At 44.5% G+C, this 19,848-nt stretch overlaps 2 protein-coding genes across 3 annotated transcripts; both read right to left on the reverse strand.

Annotated features, from left to right (window-relative positions):
- Positions 1–479: 479 nt before the first annotated feature.
- On the reverse strand, positions 480–5,257 carry LOC123407082 (ribonucleoside-diphosphate reductase large subunit-like). 2 transcript variants are annotated; one of them, XM_045100123.1, is made up of 17 exons: positions 4,914–5,257; positions 4,734–4,795; positions 4,560–4,647; positions 4,045–4,308; positions 3,717–3,957; positions 3,553–3,629; positions 3,037–3,207; positions 2,870–2,962; positions 2,624–2,773; positions 2,456–2,542; positions 2,218–2,382; positions 2,020–2,139; positions 1,608–1,810; positions 1,384–1,533; positions 1,152–1,299; positions 937–1,029; positions 480–846 (listed from the first exon to the last, which is right to left on the reverse strand). In XM_045100123.1, the coding sequence occupies exons 1-17, from the start codon at positions 5,139–5,141 to the stop codon at positions 724–726; spliced, it is 2,463 nt and encodes an 820-aa protein (XP_044956058.1). In that variant the 5' UTR covers positions 5,142–5,257; the 3' UTR covers positions 480–723. The 2 variants fall into 2 exon arrangements, with proteins under 2 accessions (XP_044956058.1, XP_044956057.1); XM_045100122.1 differs by having other exon boundaries at positions 1,152–1,533.
- Positions 5,258–17,256: 11,999 nt separating this feature from the next.
- Positions 17,257–18,391, reverse strand: LOC123411914 (36.4 kDa proline-rich protein-like). The gene has a single exon (XM_045104869.1). The coding sequence runs from the start codon at positions 18,342–18,344 to the stop codon at positions 17,523–17,525; it is 822 nt and encodes a 273-aa protein (XP_044960804.1). The 5' UTR covers positions 18,345–18,391; the 3' UTR covers positions 17,257–17,522.
- Between the last annotated feature and the right edge of the window lie 1,457 nt (positions 18,392–19,848).

Consider the following 19,848-nt stretch of genomic DNA (forward strand, 5'->3'; position numbering starts at 1 on the left):
TTCTATACTTCTATTTTCCTCACCCAGATTGCAGTGCAATAGAATTTTTTTTCACAAAAAATCAGCGGCACAGCTCCCTCTTAACATCTAAACATCAGAATGTTTATTGGCATTTTCAAACTTACCAGCTCACGATTATTAAATTTTCTGAAATAAGGTACCATCTGCTCCTGAGAACAGAAATCCCCTGTCCACGCAGGACCTAATAAGGACCTCTTTGATTTATTGGAAAAGTAAAGAGAAAACATGGTAACATGAAGAACAGATTTATGATGATATTCATCCATTTGAGTAATTTATTTACAAGTCAAAAGTACCAGTGAACACAACTAAGTCACATTATCAGTGATATTACTCATTTATTAGCAAGCAGCACTAGATCCTGTTTAAACAGAGACAAACTGACAGGAAAAAATGAAACCACCAAAAATACTTGCACATTAATGCATAAGTATAACAGCAAGAACAGGACAAATCAATAACACAAACAATGATACATATATATACAGCTGCAGCAACCCATGTTTTTAGATAGTACAAATAACAAGCCAACATTGGCAACTCAACCATCAAGGGCTGCCCAGCAAAGGAACTCATCAGTTCTTAAACACAACCGCACCTACATAAACGACTCTCTTCTCGCATTATTCAATGCCAATGATCAGACCGTTTGGTTGTGTAATGCTGCCTTGGTTAAGAGAAAAATAGATGCAACAGATGCGTCTAACTTCCGCATGCCAGGCACTCTTCCCGGTTGTTCAAGGAGCAGACAACTTGCGCCATTTTGGCTTCATCGTCCTCCTCTGCTAGTTTGCCATTAGCAGTGCCATTAGTGCCATTAGCATCCTGCAAAAACCATGGGTATTCATTATGAGTTTTGAGCAGCTGGGTTGGAAAGAGGGCAAAATAGATGGAGCCAAGGTCCAGAACATGTACCCCATTGACCTTCAGAAAGCCAGTATCCACAGTAAACTTGATTGCATCAGCAGCTGCCCTTGTTCTCAAATAGTACATCCCAGTTTTCAGGCCCTGACACCAACCAAGGATTAAGCAGACCATTGCTTGTCAGTTGAAAGATTTGTTGGAGGACTGGATATGAAATGCTGAAGGTAAAAGAAAAATGCTTCAGAATTCCCAGGATGGGTGGTTACCTTGGACCAAGCATGGAAATGCAACGAAGTTAGCTTTGCAAAGTTTGGTTGATCCATGTGGACATTAAGGCTCTGGCTCTGGTCAATGTAGCACCCACGATCAACAGCCATGTCAACCAGAGTTTTCTGCTTGATCTCCCAAACAGTCCTGATACAATAATTGAGTGAACTTTCAGATATATATATCAACCGCACCAAGTAGGATGTAATGAGAGGAGGGTGAAGCACATACTTGTAAATTGCTTTAAGATCATCAGGGATTTCTTCCATCTTCTGAATAGAACCATCTTCATAAATTATCTTGTTTTTCAAAGCAGGTGTCCAGATACCCATCTCAGTCAAGTCATGGAGAAGATGCTTGTTAACCACAACAAACTCCCCACTGGAAAAACGATAAAGAAAATCAATGATATGCACAGTGTTCAGAATGTGAGCATGGAGACTGTATTTACAAACCTAAGAACCCGCCGACTGTAGATGTTAGATGTGTAGGGTTCAAAGCACTCATTGTTGCCAAGAATCTGACTGGTGGAAGCAGTGGGCATTGGAGCCACCAGAAGAGAGTTTCTTACTCCAACTTTAGCAATAGTTTCCCTTAAAGTTGGCCAGTTCCATCTGGTCGATGGCACTACATTCCACATGTCAGGTTGGATAATGCCCTACAAGTTGGTAGAGGACAAAATTTAGGAACAAGGCAACTTGTTACTTTCCAACCAGTGATTCAGTCACTAAGGTGATTGGATACAAATATATGAAAAAAATGGACAGAAAACTACACAAAGAAAGGCAACATTAGATTGTATTATGTTTTAGAAATTGGACTCTTGTAACTAACTAAAAAGAGAGATTTGTAGAGGGAGAGGAAAACCTTGCTGACAGGGCTCCCTTCATATGTTTCATAAGGACCTTCTTTAGCAGCCAATTCGGCAGAAGCTTTCAGAGCATGATAGTAAATAGTTTCAAAAATATCCCTATTCAATTGCTGAGCCTGAAAAGGAGAATCCCTTTGTTAATATCAGATAAGCCAGAGAGGAAGAGGTGCCAAAGTCGAGCTGGGAAAAGGTACCTCAGGTGAATCAAATGGCATGCCAAGCAACATGAACGTATCTGCCAAGCCTTGAACCCCTATGCCAATTGGCCTGTGTCGCATATTAGACCTCCTTGCAGTTTCAACAGGATAATAGTTCATTTCGATTATTTTGTTTAGATTGAAAGTAACAGTTGAAGTAACCTGGCAAAAACAGTATGTTAGAACATTCATTGACAGGCCAGAAATGAGGATCTACAGTGGGATCTGAGCAAACCTCGCCTAACTTGTCAAAGTCAAAGTATCTATTTTTTGATCCATTGCTACCAGCAAGCTTAGATGGATGGGACTCTATTGGGACACCCTGCAGCAGAAGTTTATTGTAAGGCACAAGAATGCAACCTCCACAGCCATGATGGAATTCAGAGTCACTGAGAATATATACCTTCTCCCGTACAAAACGTGGCAGAGCAATAGATGCTAAGTTGCAGACAGCAGTTTCCTCTGGACTTGTAAACTCAATTATCTCAGTGCACAAGTTTGAAGATTTGATTGTGCCCAGATTCTGTTGGTTACTTTTCCTATTACATGAATCCTGCAGATAAATAAGAGTGTTAATAAATTGTTGGATCCTGATCATTGACAGCATCAAAACTTGGAATAGAATCTAATGGTTTGACATGAATTGTACCTTATAGAGCATATAAGGTGTGCCAGTTTCTATCTGTGCCTTCAAAATGTCAAACCAAAGGGTCTGTGCTGGAATGACCTTTTTCGCTTTGCCCTGAAACCAGAAAGTGGATTACTGAAGCGTGTTCCTTTCTAACTCGCTGTATATGGGTAGAGTTTTGAGCTTACTGCTTTCTCATATTTCTTGTACAATTCCTCAAACTTCTCACCCCAGCAATCAGCCAACCCTGGAGCTTCATTAGGACAAAACAGGGACCAATCCTCATTATTTTGCACTCTTTGCATGAATAGATCAGGAACCCAGAGAGCAAAGAAAAGATCCCTCGCACGGTTCTCCTCCTGTTAAATTGGCATTCATCAGAACACCTTCTAGAGATGGTATATGACAGAAACACATCACAAACAAAGTGCATAGGTTTGGGTCACAGTAAGCAGATAATTATTTAAAAGCCTCCATATTATGCAAAAATGTACTACATAAATAGTATGTTAATATCAACTATTCTCTTGTATGGGCATAAATTGCAGCAAACTAAGACTTGCAGAGGCATCTGTAGGACAGGGTGCTCTTTAAATGTATGAGGTAAATCTGAATGTCATAGAAAGCACAGAAGATTTGAATGGTTATGTACTTCAGTTGCAAAACAAAAACAGTAATTAGATAATGCTGGGCTAACATTTTACCTTGCCATGGTTCTTCCTCAGATCAAGGAACTCAAAAATATCAGCATGCCAGGGCTCCAGGTATACAGCAAAGGCACCTGATTTTTGAAACAATGAATGGATTTCAGAAGACCATGGGATTAGAATTGGTCATAAGGAACTGTTAACAGAAGAGTAATACACACCCTTTCTCTTGCCTCCTCCTTGATCTACATAACGAGCAGTGTCATTGAAGACACGTAACATAGGAACTATCCCATTGGATGTTCCATTTGTTCCTCGAATATAGCTCCCAGTAGCACGAATGTTGTGAACAGAGACACCAATTCCTCCAGCAGATTTGCTTATGACAGCACATTCCTTGAGAGTATCATAGATTCCCTCGATGCTATCATCTTTCATGCAGATAAGGAAACAGCTGCTCAGCTGCGTCATGGAAATGAAATTGTCACTTTGTCAGTAAACAAATTCACAGTCCACATTGAGGATTCATGGTGGCTGATCACAAGTTACCTGAGGCCTTGGGGTGCCAGCATTAAAAAGGGTTGGCGAAGCATGAGTAAACCAGCGCTGGGACATGAGATGGTAAGTCCTGATGGCAGAGTCAATGTCATCCTTGTGTATCCCTACTGAAACCCTCATTAACATGTGCTGCGGCCTCTCGACAACAACTCCACCAAGCTTCAGGAGGTAAGACCTCTCCAGAGTCTTGAAGCCGAAGTAATCATAATCAAAGTCCCTGTCGTAAATTATCTCGCTGTCCAAGCGAGCAGCGTTCTGAATTCAAATGCCACAGCATCAGAAGCAGCACAAGACACAACGTGCATCACATCGTGGAACAAACAGAGCAGAGCAGAGCAGGGCATACTAGAATACATCACATCATCATATTCCTATGGAGATTAAATAAATGTAACGGGACAGTAAATTTCAGAGCGAAAATAGGATACTCGACTGTCCCACGTCTATTTATCTAGTATGAAAACAGTTAGTATCTTGAGAGATTTCCTATCAGAAATGTGCCTCACCTTCATGATGACTTCGTAGATGTCCTCGGCAATCAGCGGAGACAGCAGCCCAGATCTCTCGTTGTAGTGCAGGTACATGTCCTTAATCCTGCATCCACAGCCCACGATCTGTCAATACAGACCCAAATCCAACCGAAGGAAACCATGGCAGAAACAGGGGTCGTGGTGACTCACGTCTCGGAGAAGGACTTCTTGGTGTTCTTGTGCAGGTTGGACACGGCAATCCTGGCCGCGAGCTTTTCACAACAAGGAACACACGTAGAGACGTCAGGTCAGGAGACACGGGCATCGAGAGGGGGGCAACGGAAGGGAAGGGGAGGGGCGAGACAGATCGAAGGAGGGGACGTGACGTACGGAGGCATAGTCGGGGTGGGAGGCGGTGAGCGCGGCGGCGGTCTCGGCGGCGAGCTCGTCGAGCTGGCTGGTGGTGACGCCCTTGTAGACGCCGGCGCAGACCTTCTGCGCGACGAGCACCGGGTCGCAGTGCTCCTGGCTGAGCCCGTAGCTGAGCTTCTTGAGCCGCGCCGTGATCTTGTCGAAGTGCACCGTCTCCGTCCGCCCGTCCCGCTTCACGACGTACATCTTCGGTGGCCTTCCGCCGCCGCCGCCGGGGTGTTGTGGATCGGGTGAGGGGACAAGGGGAGGGGGGTGCGGTTGGTGGTGCCGTCGTAGGGTTTGGGGCCTCGCGCGGGGCGGTTTAAATGCCTTCCCGGCGCGCCCAGGCCGCCAATTATTATTACCGGAGGCGAAAATGTTTTGGGTTTGGCGCGCGGGCCGGGAGCCGTTTCCCGCGCGGGTTTTGGCGCTGCGTCGCTGGAGCTGGCGTGTGGGCCGGCGGACGTCGGTGGGGTTTCGTCAGGCGCGTGGTGCGTGTCTGACGGGTGGTCCGTGGGTGTCAGTGGCGCGCGTGGGAGAGGGCGGGAAACCGAGGAGCGTGTGTGCTGGGGAAGGGAAAGGATGGTTTGTTTTTTGGGGCAGGGCCGGCCGCTCATTTTGGGCACGGCGGCGTGGACTTTGGGGAACCGTCGGTATTGATTTTTCGGCTTTGTTTTCGCCGGTCGGGCCGCTGCTCCTTGCCGGAGAAGGTGGCGCGGCGACCGTTGAGATCTGGAGTGGTGCTGAGTTGCGCGAATCGAATTCGGTTGAAAGTGTGCTAGGGAAGGAACCTGTGCGGACGTACGCAGATGCTGATGCTGCTGTAAAAATATAAATGCGTTCCTCTGCTCCGGTCTTTGCTCGCACATTTAGCGCCTCTTTGATTCGTAAGATTTTCAAAATGCAGGAATAGAAAAAACATAGGAATAAAGTGGCATGTCTTTTTCTACACTACATAATTTGAGAGTGTGTTTGATAGCACAGGAAAAACAAAGGAATTTTACAAAAAGGTTTGAGTGGATGGAAATTTTCCTCCAAAATGTAGTACAAACGAATCCTATGGAAAAATTCCAAATGATTTCAATTCCACGAATCAAACGACCATCGTAGGAAAAAATCCCAAGGATCCAAATCCTCCCAAAATCCAATGAAATTCCTTTGTATCAAAGGAGCCCTTAGAGGGTGATTGGATACGTTTTAGTCCCATGACTAAAAGTAGCCGGACTAAAACTTGCTAGTCTCATCCATGCTTGGATCCAAATTCTAAAGAGATTACAATCGTATTAATGAGCATTTATTATTCCCGAAATCCTCCAATTCAAAGCTCGCATTTGTTAAAAGAGAGGAGTTAAATGGGGAGAGAGAGGACTAATCCACATTTTAGTAGGGGTACCCCTTACTAAAAGATTTTAGCCTCAAGACTAGTTTTAGTCTCTCTTTAGTCAGGGGTGATTGGAACTTTAGCCTCTTAAAAAGACTATTTTTAGTCAGGCTAGTTTTAGTCCCTTGGATCCAAGCACCCTCTTAGAGCATCATCATTGCCCCCCCCCCCACCTTGGATGCCTTTTTTAACGCCGGCGATGAAATATCTTTCTAGCCGTGTTCTAGAAAAAAAAAGTGTTTTGACCTAAACTCAGAAGAAAAAAAATGACCTCTGTTTGGAAGAAAAAAATGAATCTAACATCTTTACGTGACGTCAACGTCCCTGACGTCTGGGTTGCACGAAAGACGCCGGGCATCATGACGTCTGGTAGTGGCCCGCTCGATCTGCCCCGTCGTTGACCACATGACGTGGCAAAGGGGCCACGCGCCACGGGTCATGGCGTCTGGTCCCCCAGACCCAAACGCCAGGAACCGTGGCGTCTAGCTCGGGTAACTTAACTGCTCGGGCCCGACCCACCCACTCACCCATCTTCTTCCTCCAGACCCCAAACACATCTCTCTCTCGCCCCCTCTTCCCCTCACCCCCCCCCCTTGATCTACTCCCTCCTCCACCAAAATCCATAGATCGGATCCCCGGAAGCTTCCTTGAGGTAATCTCTCTCAATTCCTCCAAATTTTTTTGTTTCAACATCTTAATTTGATAATATTTTTGAATATTAGGTTATGTTAGATTAGGTGATTTTGTCTTAGTATTAGGGATTGTTAGAAGTATGTTAGGTGTTAGATGTTAGTATGTGTTAGATGTATGTATATGTGTTAGTATTAGGTGTTAGTATACGTTAGATGTATGTATATGTGCTAGTATTAGTATTAGATTAAGTGATTTTGTCTTAGTATTAGGGATTATTAGTATATGTTAGTATGTTAGGTGTTAGTTGTCTTATTATTAGTATTAGGTGTTACATGTATGTATATGTTATTTTTTTGCAGTTGTTAGATGTTAGATGTTAGATATATATGTGTAGGCAAATTTTATTAAATGATATAGTTGTTAGATGTATTTTTTTGTGTTGTTGAATATGTTGTATAAGTGTAGATGATATGTAAGTGTAGGATGATATATATGATATATATGTGTAGGTTTATGTATTTGCCTTTGGTTATTTATTTACAAAAGAGATGATGAAATTCGATGTATGTTGTTTTTTTCTTAGGATGGTGGATGATAATGGCCCTTGGTATGATGGATTAATAGAATAGTTTGACAGAGTGCACCGTGATTGTGCAATTGAGAATCGTAAGGTAAGAAAACTTAATCGAAGACTTGTCAATTATTTGTGTTTTTTATGTGCGTTTGTCGTACTGATATGAAGCTCACATTTTTTGCAGAATGTATTAGCTATGTGCATGAGGGGTCATGGTGCAAATGACTTTCCATACGACGTGCGATACGAGTCCTACATTGCAAGATTGGGCTTTCTGCCCTTTGTTTTGCAATTCAAAAGGAACCCACCACCGGTGAACCATGCAGCGCTCACCGCACTGACGGATCGTTGGAGGCCCGAGACACGCTCTTTCCACCTTGCGTGTGGGGAGATGACGATGACCTTAGAGGACATGGCCATGATAAGCGGCTTTCCTCTCAACGGCGATGTCGTTACAGGTCATGTCAGTGCCGCTAACTGCGACAGCGGGTTGGCGTCTTAATTGGTGTTGAACCCCCTCCCCCTCTGTCACGCAAGCCTGATGCTTCAAAAGTGAAGCATTCCTGATTAAAAGTAGTGAGATGAGCACCGTGCCCTGTGGGTGCCGATGAGATTGTTGTGTAGCAATATGCTCGGGGCTATCTTTGGTATGTACTAACCATAGTAGTCTTCATAGACGCAAACGCTAACTCGGCCATCTGGATGTATTTGGAGAACCTCGGGAACTGGGATATTCAGTTTAGCTGGGGTTCAGCAGCACTAGCATACTTGTATCGTCAGGTGACAGCTATCTGCACACATTTATTTTTAATTTGTCATGCGTCACACATTGCTAACATTTTTGTTTAATTGCAGTTGTATCAGGCGTCAATGAGGACAAGAGAGTCATCTTCATTGTGTGGGTCTGTGTGGAGCCTCTGTGTGTGGATGTGGGAGCGGTTGCCGGTTGGACGGCCCGTGTTAAACAACCCTGATAAGCCAAACCCCAATCCACATGAAGGGCTTCATGATGAAGATCCATATCATCGCCCCGTAGTTGCCTATCATTGGGATCAAGTGTCTGTTTACACAGAAAGCTCTCATGTGCGATACAAGTGTTATGTGAACAAGATGGACACCTTAACTGTTGAGCGGGTATCAACATTTCAGTTCCTTCTATTGTAGGTTTTCTGACGGCCATATGAGAATGTGTACCTAACATCTCAGCTCGTCCAATTGTTGTAGGTTTTCTGGCGGCCTTATCACAAAGATCGTGAGTATGACCTCAACCAGATGTGCACGTGTGATAGTAATATTTGGAGGTCTAGATGTCCAATGATATGCTTTTACGCTGTCGATTATCACTTTGTAGACCGTGTTGCCAGGCATTTTGGGAAACAACAAGGTATTCCAACTGAGGAGACCAAGAGTGTAATCACAAATCTGCATGGGTGAGCCAAAATGTCTTTGAGATTTGTACTATAGCAATGTGAAGTTGGTCCCGGGTGCGCATGAGTGAGGACAAAGTGCGCAGAAAATACTAGTATTGATATGTGGGGCCAGTCTAGATCCCGTCAGGAGTAACGACCGCCGGCGGGTGTGTCCGGGGCGTTACATTGTGCTTTCTCTACGACCACCACCACGACCTCTAAAACTTGTGCTTCCTCTACGTCCACCAACACGACCTCTAGAACTTGTGCTTCTTCTTCGGCCACCATAATAAGATCCTCGTCCACGACTTGTCCTACCTCACCTGCTAGTGCTAGGAATGCCCCCATTCGACGTTTTCCTTTTCTTGCATGTCCGCGTGTTGTGATGCCCTTCATCGCACACCCCACAGTTGGTAGTATGAGGAGCCTCCATGAAATGACCGCTACCAAACTGATTCATGCCAGTGTATCCAGCAAGGTCATCCATATCACCCTTGAACCTCTTAGTTCTCCTTTTATCCTTGGTATCCACCATCAAAAGAGGGTCTGGCTTAATATGGGTGCCATGATACTCAGGCCATTGTGATTGGTCTAAGAAAGGGTGAAACCGAGGAGCCCATGTCAACCTAGTAGCTTCCACATGGAACTCTTGCATCCGCACGGTTTTCCCATTGCAAACTGCTATGTGTGTCGCCTTCACCGCTGTTATCAAATGTGAGCATGGCCAATGATACTTACTAGGCCTCTCGCACTGGCACCACCGTGTCTTGAGGTGCACCTCAAATGCGGCACCACCATATGAATGGTCGTCTCGTGTTGTGCCACCTGGCTCGTCAACTTGATATTTCATTTCATTTTTGTCGAATGTGATAATTTGCTGCGAAGACTTAGTTGCTTGTAACTGGAGCCATTCATCAACCTTTGCCGGATAATCCATTTTCTCACCTATCCACTCGACAGTCTCTTCCGAATGACTCTGAAAGTGTTCATTAAGCTTGAAGGATGTATACTCCACTACTGCTATCACAGGTAAGGAACGAGCTCCCTCGAGCACATTGTTGAAACATTCAACCAAGTTGCTCGTCATGTCGCCATACCGCCTTCCTCCATCATCATGAGCAAGTGCCCACTTGTGCTTCTCGCTGAAATTCCTGGTTAAGAATTATTTCCCACGTCGTTCACCGCTGCAGATAGTTTGTTGTACCGAGCATCGAAAGCTTGGGTGGTGAAGGCCACACATACATGGGTAAGGTCTTTACTTAACTCCTTGCTCCTACATGCCCGGTAAAAGTTGACCACGAAATGCTCATGCACCATCTGTGGTGAAGCTTTGGACAGCCTAGAATAACAATGTCCACTGCCTTGAGTATGCCATGGTGCCGGTCTGATATGATGCATACCTCCCTATCAACAATAACCTTCTGTCGCACATGACGCATGAACCACTCTGAGTTGTCTTGGTGCTCGGAAGGCACCAAAGCAAATGCAACTGGCAAAACATTATCGTTCGACGAGTGGGCCATCGCTACCATTAGTGTGCCCTTGTATTTGCGGGTCAAGAAGGTGCCATCTACACACAAGACCGGACGACAATGCTTAAAATGCTTCCACACATTGTCCATAACTCCAGAAGGCAATGTGGAACACTCCATGGTTATCATCTATGACATGATACATGCCCGGGTTCCTGTATGCAATTGCTCCCAACAATGCGGGGAGCTGGTTGTGCTTCTTCGTAACCACCATACAACATCCTAATAGCATTTGCCTTGGCCCTCCATGTCTTCCCATACTTGACTTCATAACCATATAGTTTTTTCGCCGTCCTCATGAGAAACCTCACTTTGACAGTGGGATCAACAACTATGTCTTTCATCATTTTGTATCCGAGGTACTGAGACGTGAGCTGGCGGTGTGCCTACGATCACGTTGCTTTGGTGGTTTGCAAAAATGAGTGGGAACACAACTTCTTGACACCCATTATCCGGTTTCTACTAAATTTCTTGCACGAACCTTCCATGGGCATCCTGTTGGGGAACGTCGCATGGGAAACAAAAAATTTCCTACGCGCACGAAGACCTATCATGGTGATGTCCATCTACGAGAGGGGATGAGTGATCTACGCACCCTTGTAGACCGTACAACAGAAGCGTTAGTGAACGCGGTTGATGTAGTGGAACGTCCTCACGTCCCTCGATCCGCCCCGCGAACAATCCCGCGATCAGTCCCACGATCTAGTACCGAACGGACGGCACCTCCGCGTTCAGCACACGTACAGCTCGATGATGATCTCGGCCTTCTTGATCCAGCAAGAGAGATGGAGAGGTAGAAGAGTTCTCCGGCAGCGTGACGGCGCTCCGGAGGTTGGTGATGACCTTGTCTCAGCAGGGCTCCGCCCGAGCTCCGCAGAAACGCGATCTAGAGGAAAAACCGTGGAGGTATGTGGTCGGGCTGCCGTGGAAAAGTCGTCTCAAATCAGCCCTAAAACCTCCGTATATATAGGTGGGAGAGAGGGGACCTTGCCTTGGGGCTCAAGGAGCCCCAAGGGGGTCGGCCGAGCCAAGGGGGAAGGTCTCCCCCCCAAACCGAGTTGGACTTGGTTTGGTGGGTGGGAGTCCTTCCTTCCCTTCCCACCTCCTTCTTTTTTTTTCTCTTCGATTTTTCTTCCAATGCGCATAGGGACCTTTTGGGCTGTCCCACCAGCCCACTAAGGGCTGGTGCGCCACCCTCAAGGCCTATGGGCTTCCCCGGGGTGGGTTGCCCCCCCCAGTGAACTCCCGGAACCCATTCGTCATTCCCGGTACATTCCCGGTAACTCCGAAAACCTTCCGGTAATCAAATGAGGCCATCGTATATATCAATCTTCGTTTTCGGACCATTCCGGAAACCCTCGTGACGTCCGTGATCTCATCCGCGACTCCGAACAACATTCGGTAACCAACCATATAACTCAAATACGCATAAAACAACGTCGAACCTTAAGTGTGCACACCCTGCGGGTTCGAGAACTATGTAGACATGACCCGAGAGACTCCTCGGTCAATATCCAATAGCGGGACCTGGATGCCCATATTGGATCCTACATATTCTACGAAGAACTTATCATTTGAACCTCAGTGTCAAGGATTCATATAATCTCGTATGTCATTCCCTTTGTCCTTCGGTATGTTACTTGCCCGAGATTCGATCGTTAGTATCCGCACACCTATTTCAATCTCGTTTACCGGCAAGTCTATTTACTCGTTCCGTAATACAAGATCCCGTAACTTACACTAAGTCACATTGCTTGCAAGGCTTGTGTGTGATGTTGTATTACCGAGTGGGCCCCGAGATACCTCTCCGTCACACGGAGTGACAAATCCCAGTCTTGATCCATACCAACTCAACTAACACCTTCGGAGATACCTATAGAGCATCTTTATAGTCACCCAGTTACGTTGCGACGTTTGATACACACAAAGTATTCCTCCGGTGTCAGTGAGTTATATGATCTCATGGTCATAGGAACAAATACTTGACACGCAGAAAACAGTAGCAACAAAATGACACGATCAACATGCTACGTCTATTAGTTTGGGTCTAGTCCATCACGTGATTCTCCTAATGACGTGATCCAGTTATCAAGCAACAACACCTTGTTCATAATCAGAAGACACTGACTATCTTTGATCAACTGGCTTGCCAACTAGAGGCTTGCTAGGGATAGTGTTTTGTCTATGTATCCACACATGTAAATGAGTCTTCATTCAATACAATTATAGCATGGATAATAAATGATTATCTTGATACAGGAATTACAATAATAACTATATTTATTATTGCCTCTAGGGCATAATTCCAACACATCCTTCATCTCCTTTCTCACACTTAATGGTGAACCGCAAATTTATGTCGGGGTGCTCAACATAAAATGGCATGTGGTTCCGAATGGCATAGTCAGACAACCAAACCTTCACGTCATCCAAAGTGAGAAACTTCACCCCTTTCTTCGAATAAGCATTCTCGTCATCATCCTCATCCTTTGATTCGCCTGGATCAGGGCAAGGTGTTGGCTCAATCGCCGTGTTTCTCATTCCACCGTCGACTACGGCTTTATGAGCGAGGCTGAGATCTCGAAACATGCGTGTTCTTTTTTACAAGCCGGTCAACTCGAAGTGAATTTGGTTTTCCTCCTTCGTGGATCCATCCTCGTCCAATTCTTCCTGAGGACCTTCGTCATCTGAGTCATACCCATATAGACGCCTAAAAGGTAACTCACGATCCATATCCTTTCGTGCTATGTACGCATCCAAGCTACCAACATCAATACCATGAAACCCTTCCTCTACTTCATCCATATCAACATCATCATCACCAACATCACCGTCCTCTTGAATCATTTTCTGAGTAGCAATGACATCAACTTCATTTGCTTGGCTAGTTGGTGGTTGGCTACAAGCATTAGGGCCATACAAATCAACCTCATTTTCTTGGCTAGTTGGTGGTTGGCTATAAGCATTGGAGGCATCAATCACAATACTATCCTCAACAAAAGGCACATTTCTCCTCTCAGTCATTGGGCAAGACACATGCCGGTTTAAGTCAATTGCAAACCACGGAGCTTCAACCTTGGTGGCAATCAGTTCAAGTGACTTGTCTTCTGATTGGGAAACTTTTTCCTTGTACACATCCCAATGCCAGTTAGACGTGATATGCATACTTTTGAAGCGATATTTGGCTCCAACTCAAACATCATGCCTTCCTATTAAGTTAACACCATCATTGGGGTCCATCCACTCTAAGACATGTCTCACTTTTGCAACAAGCTCATCATAGCTAGGACCTGTATCGAAAACAATTGCTTCCTCATGGGCGTCGGCATTGTTAGTCAAGAATGCCTCCTTGTCCATATAATGAACATTAACAAGTCTCCCCATCTAAAGACACCATGAATGAATTAAACACATCAATGACAATTGTGGGTTGTCAAGATTATTTAAGATACACTAATGAAATTACTTAAGATACACTAATGACATTACCCTGAACACTAATTAACCCTAAATTAAAAACTTTCTACTCATGAAGCTAATATTTATAGCTACAACAAGCTCATCCATATTACCAACTATAAAACAAGCTAACCCTAAAAGACACCAAAATTATGGGAAAAGGCATGAACTAGGGTTTCTCCAAGATTTCAAAAATCTGTGCAAATAACAAGATTTAAGAAAAAACAAATTGGATGAATAAAAGGAGATTACCACAAGCAACAAGGTGATGGAAAGATCCACGAAAGGAAACAACCTTTTGGAGAGGATTTGAGGGGGGGGGTGAGGTTTGGAGAGAGGAGAAAATGATAGTAGGAGGAGAAAGCTCGGGCTGGATTGGGAAGAGTGAGTGGGGTGGGTCCCACCCACTCTCCCGTGGGTTGTGTAAGTTACCCAAGCGAGACGCCAGGTTGCATGGCGTTTGGGTCTGGGGACCAAACGCCATGGCCCGTGGCGTCTCGCCCTTTGCCACGTCATCTCGTCAACGACGGGGCGGATTGAGCGGGCCCCTACCACACGCCATGGTCCGTGGCATCTCCCGTGCAACCCAGACGCGAGGGACGTTGGCGTCACGTAAAGAGGTCAGATTTGTTTTTTTTTTCAAACGAAGGTCAAAACTGGATTTTCTTTGTCCAAAAGGTTAAAACAGAAAAATTTACCCAACTCTTTGTTTATCGTTGATTTGGGTCAAAATAATAACCGGCGAACCCAAGCCAAACCAAGCCCCCGAGGGCGTCTCGGGCGCGTGCCGAAGCGAAAATGCATGCGGACCCGCGCTGTCGGTGATAGACGGGCCTATTCCCACCGTTTTCTCCCGTTTCCTCATTGCTTCCCCTTCTCCCCGTCATTCCCGTCATTCTTCTCCCGCTCCCGCCATCCGGCCGCCATGCCATCGAAGAAGTATTCCGCCCCTCGCCCCGCTGCCGCTGGCTTCCATCTAGCCGAAGCAAAGGAAGTCGAGGGCGTCGATGGCAACTCGAAAACTTATCACAACTCGAAAGATGTTCGCGGTTTCAAAAATTATCACAACTCAAAAAATGTTCACAATTTTATAATTTTGTTTATGAATTTGAAATTTGTTCACAATTCAATAAATGTTCATGGTTTCCAATTTTGTTCATAATTTTATAATTTTGTTCACTAACTTAAAATTCATTCATGTTTCAAAATTTGTTCACAATTTAAAAAATGTTCATGGTTTCAAAGTTTGTTCACAATTCAAAAAATGTTCACAATTTTATTATTTTGTTCATGAATTTGATAATGTTTCAAAATTAGTTTACAATTCGAAAAATGTTCATAGTTTCCAAATTTGTTCACAATTTGAAAGATGTTTCACAATTTTATAATTTTGTTCACTAATTCGAAATTCGTTCATGTTTCAAAATTTGTTTACAATTTGAAAAATTTCACTGTGTCAAAACTTGTTCACAATTCCGAAAATGGTCACAATTTTATACTATCATGAATTTAAAATTTGTGCATGTTTCAATTTTTTTATAATTTCAAAAAAAATTCACAATTTTATAATTTTGTTCACTAATTTGAAATTTGTTCATGTTTCAAAAATTGTCCGTGGATTCCAAACATAATTTCATTTCCAATTTTTTCTTCAGAGTTTAAAGGAAATCGCTTTAATAAAAATGCGTTCACATATTGATAAATGTTAGTGATTTTCAAAAAGTGTTCAATTTATCAAACAATTGTTCACATATCCAAAAAATGTTGGATCTTTTTATTTGTTTCTACTCAAATTTGAGAAGTGTTTGTTTAAAAAACAATCTTTTGAAAATAATGCTTGCGTTTGGAATCAGTGGCTAGGCTTGCGCGAAAGCAACACCCTTGGTCCATCCTCGCTCGGCTGTTCGCCGCAGCCAGCGACGCATAGGAGCTCCCAAAACCGACGCCTGTGAGGCTAAACAGGTTTGCCGTTGCTCCCGACGGCAAACCAACAACTCGGACCTGCCGCCATCGTACCAGGCCACACAATTCCAGAAAGCCCAACAAGCCCATATACCTCTTTCACACACAAAATTACGCTGTCGCTCAGAAAAAAAGTAAGAAGATAAAATGCATGAATAAAAACCAGCGGGCAGTAGGGGAGTGGTATTAAAAAACCCAGCGGGCAATAAATCTATATATATACCTACTAATAAAGCACCTATTGGTTCTGTGGTATGTCATTAAATTTGCCCTAAAGTTCACCAAAATTACCCACCAATGCCACCCGTAAGTGACAAAAACGATTCGTTTTTTGAACTTCGATTCGGCTCTTTCTTTTTAATTTTAAAGGATGTGGTTCCCATATTTTATAACAAGCACAAGGCTAGCCAAACGCTTGGGTGCGTGCTGTCCATCCTGGAGACCCAGGTTCGATCCCGATCGCGGCCTACAACCCCTTTTTTGTTTTTCTATTTCACACTTTTTCTACTTTTTTTTCTCTTTCGTCTTTATTTCGATAAAATTTGCACAAATGTTAATTATGGATTAAAGAAATGTCAAATCTATAGACAAATAAGTTTTCATATATAAAAAAATACACAGTGCGTATGAACAACAAATAATATATTTTCTTTTATTTTGAAAAATAGTGATCGTGTATTTAAAAAACTTTAAATGTGCATAGAAAAATGTTTCCGGTGTATAAGAAAACATATACAAAAATATATAATATGTATGGAACAAATTAAACATAAAAAATATAACTTTTCAAAAATGTTAATCGTATATTTGAATAGTGTAAAACATGTATATAAAAATTAAAAAATATTCATGATTCATACAAAATATGTAAAATGTGTATTAAAAAAATTAGACATCAAAACTCAATAATGTTTCTGATGTCACACGTAAAAAAATGTTTCTAATGTATAAAAAATATACAATGTTGTTTATACAAGCTTTACGTAAACAAACGGCTTAGCTTTGATTTTTCATATATATAAACTGTTTTGCTAATTATTTTTTAAGAATATCGATATTGATACGCAACTTGAACATCTGGTATGCATGTACTTATAAATTGATTGTTTTCGATGAAACCGTCTAATATGTTTGCAACCAAATTAAGATTTCACTTAGATTACAAATGCAAACACATACGGAGTATATCAGCAAGATAAAAATAATGTTCTTATGCATATGCTATCATTAATTAATAAAACATATTTTACCATTTCATCATAATTCAAATAATGTTCATGCATTTCAAAAAATGTCTTAAAATTTTAAGAGCATAATGTGATTATCACAATTGAAAATTATATTTTTTTTCTTCCGTTACAATAGACGGACCTTTTTGCTAGTACGGTACTAAATAGCACATGTTAATTAATTAATTATTCAACATCACTTGGCCGGAAACCACATGGAGTTGCCACACTCCTACACACTACTAACACGGAACAAGAAAATCGGTCGAGGTCGATCGAGACGCACACAAATCGCAGGCACGCACAGCACTGGAGCGAGCAAGCACTGTAGCACCCCACGCCACACGCTAGTATGGTAGTAAAGCTATGGCGAGAGCCGAGCCAGAGCGGCCATGCAGGCTAGGCTAGGCTAGGCGTCGAGGACGGTGGGGCACTGGAAGCCGTTGGGCGGGTGCTTGCCGCAGGTGATGAGCAGCCGGAGCGCCACCGGGAGGTAGATGTTGATGTTGAGGACCCGCGCCCGGATGGTGGTGCAGAGGCACAGCGCCGCGTCCAGGTCCGCCACCCCCTGCACCAGCGGGCAGCACTTGCTCCGCGCCTCCCGCCCGATCACCAGGTGCACCAGCCCGCTCAGCACGTCCACGCACGCGTTCAGCTTCAGCGCGTCGATCGGGCACGTCTTCCTCCCCGGCGACGGCGGCGGCACGTACGGCGGCGTGTACGGCGGCACGTACGGCGGCGTGTATGGCGGTGTCGGTGGCACGTAGGGCGGCGACGGTGGGACGTATGGCGGGGTTGGCGGCACGTAGGGAGGAGTGTATGGAGGTGTCGGTGGGACGTATGGTGGCACGTACGGCGGAGGCAGTGGCGTTGGTGGCACGTACGGCGGGCTTGGCGGAATGTACGGTGGCGACGGCGGGGTGTAGGGCGGCGTGGGCGGCACGTAAGGCGGTGGCAGTGGCGTGGGAGGCCCGTACGGCGGAGTCGGCGGTGGGCGCGGCGTGGGAGGCGGGTGGCACGGCGGGCATTTGGGCCCCGACGGCGGGCCGGGGTGGTGCTTGGGCGGCTTGCCGTGGTGGGGCGGGTGGTGGTGTCCAGGATCACCACCACCACCGCCGCCGCCGCCATGGCCCGGCGGGCAGTTACTGTACGACCCGTGCGCGCCCGGCAGGAGCAGGACGACGGCGACGCCAACAAGCAGGAGGGAGCAGACTCTGGCAAGGCAGGCCATGGCGCCGGTCAGTGGGCGATCCCAATGCCAGCGCGGTGCCGAGAGACGCGCCCGTGCACGCCTTTTATAGAGGGGGTATGCCAGCCGCGCGCCCCATGCCGCGCGCCAGGTGTTCGACGGGAGCCCAGCTGGCGCGCGCGCGGCACAAGGGGCCACGGGCGGCGCGGGGCTCACGGTTCACGGGCGCGCGCTGCACGCGTACAGAGGCGTCGCTTCTAGTTGTACCCCATGCGCCCGATGCGGGCATTCCGCCATGGCATGAGGCGCGGCAGCGGAGGGAAGGAGCATGAGAGTGGAAAGTGAGGCTGACTGAGGATTTGTCCTTTGAGACGAGACCCGAGCGCCCGTGAACTGTCAGGGCTTTGGCGCCTTCGCTGACTCTACTCTACGGCTGGACTCTTCGCTTCGGATGCTCTCTACACCAACCAGCACCGTTTCTTCTTCTCAAAATTCTCTCACATTTCTAAGCATACAGTAGGTTGCGGTAAGAAAAATGCAGTAGGTCAAGATTAAAGTCCAGCTTTTTTTATTGGGCACTAGCAAAAGAGCCCGTACGATTGCAACGGAAGAGAAAATAACACACGCTTTGAACATAATATATTTTCACATGACATCACATTTGTGTTGCCGACGATGTCCTCAGTGCTCACACAACGAAAATGTGTTTGAATGTACAGTCACTCGGAATAAGATGAGAAATATGTTGTTTCTCCCCACGTGGTTTTTCAAAGGTGTGCATGTGTGGTTAACGATGTTTTCTTTCCTCTCAATTTGGTTTTAATTTAATGGATGTTTATTGCAATTCGTATCGTCGTCAAAAATAGAGAAAAAAAGACCGTGCACTACAGATTAAGTTTGCATCAAAAATAATATTTAAGAAGTATTTAACAGCTAAAAATAACATCATATTTAAATTCTACATATTTTTTAATCAATTTCATATATAACATGTTAAAATCGAAGTTACGGTTTAAAAGATATGGATAATTTTGTTTTAGATAAAATGTAGATTGATTAACTGAAAATTCAGTTTTTTTTGTTAAAACAAAAAAACCGTTTCAGCTGACTTAAATCCGAACTGCGGGTTGATTACCTAAAACATCAGGGGGTTTTCTGAAAAATAGAAAAAAACGATTCGTTTTGTGACTTAAATCCGGACTGCGAGTTGATTACCTGAAATATCAGGGGGTTTTCTGAAAAATGCAAAAACCGATTCATTTTCTGACTAAAATTCGGACTACGGGTTGATTTCAGGAAATATCACGGGCTTTTTTGTAAAAGTGACACGACGGACGACAGAAGCGAATAGCGCATTATTATTAGGGAGAGAAAAAGGGATCCAGATCTGTCATAAAAGTTCATCAGAAGTATAAAACACCTTAATCATAAAAAAAATACTCTATCCATCCGAAATTAAAAAAAAATACTCTATCCATCCGAAATTACTTGTCACAAAAATGATATAAACGAATATATCTAGAACTAAAATACATTTAGATACATC

This window comes from Hordeum vulgare, chromosome 7H, assembly GCF_904849725.1.
Source record: "Hordeum vulgare subsp. vulgare chromosome 7H, MorexV3_pseudomolecules_assembly, whole genome shotgun sequence".
Taxonomy (NCBI): Eukaryota; Viridiplantae; Streptophyta; class Magnoliopsida; order Poales; family Poaceae; genus Hordeum; species Hordeum vulgare.

Bases quoted from the DNA above. Each gene is read 5' to 3' on its own strand.
- LOC123407082 (XM_045100122.1), bottom strand. From the start codon at position 5,141: ATGTACGTCGTGAAGCGGGACGGGCGGACGGAGACGGTGCACTTCGAC. The intron at 1,030-1,151 runs GTAACCACCCAT...GGTTGGTGTCAG, and splicing joins ATTTCCATGCTTGGTCCAAG to GGCCTGAAAACTGGGATGTA. The intron at 847-936 runs GTACATGTTCTG...TGGTTTTTGCAG, and splicing joins GCTTTCTGAAGGTCAATGGG to GATGCTAATGGCACTAATGG.
- LOC123411914 (XM_045104869.1), bottom strand. From the start codon at position 18,344: ATGGCCTGCCTTGCCAGAGTCTGCTCCCTCCTGCTTGTTGGCGTCGCC.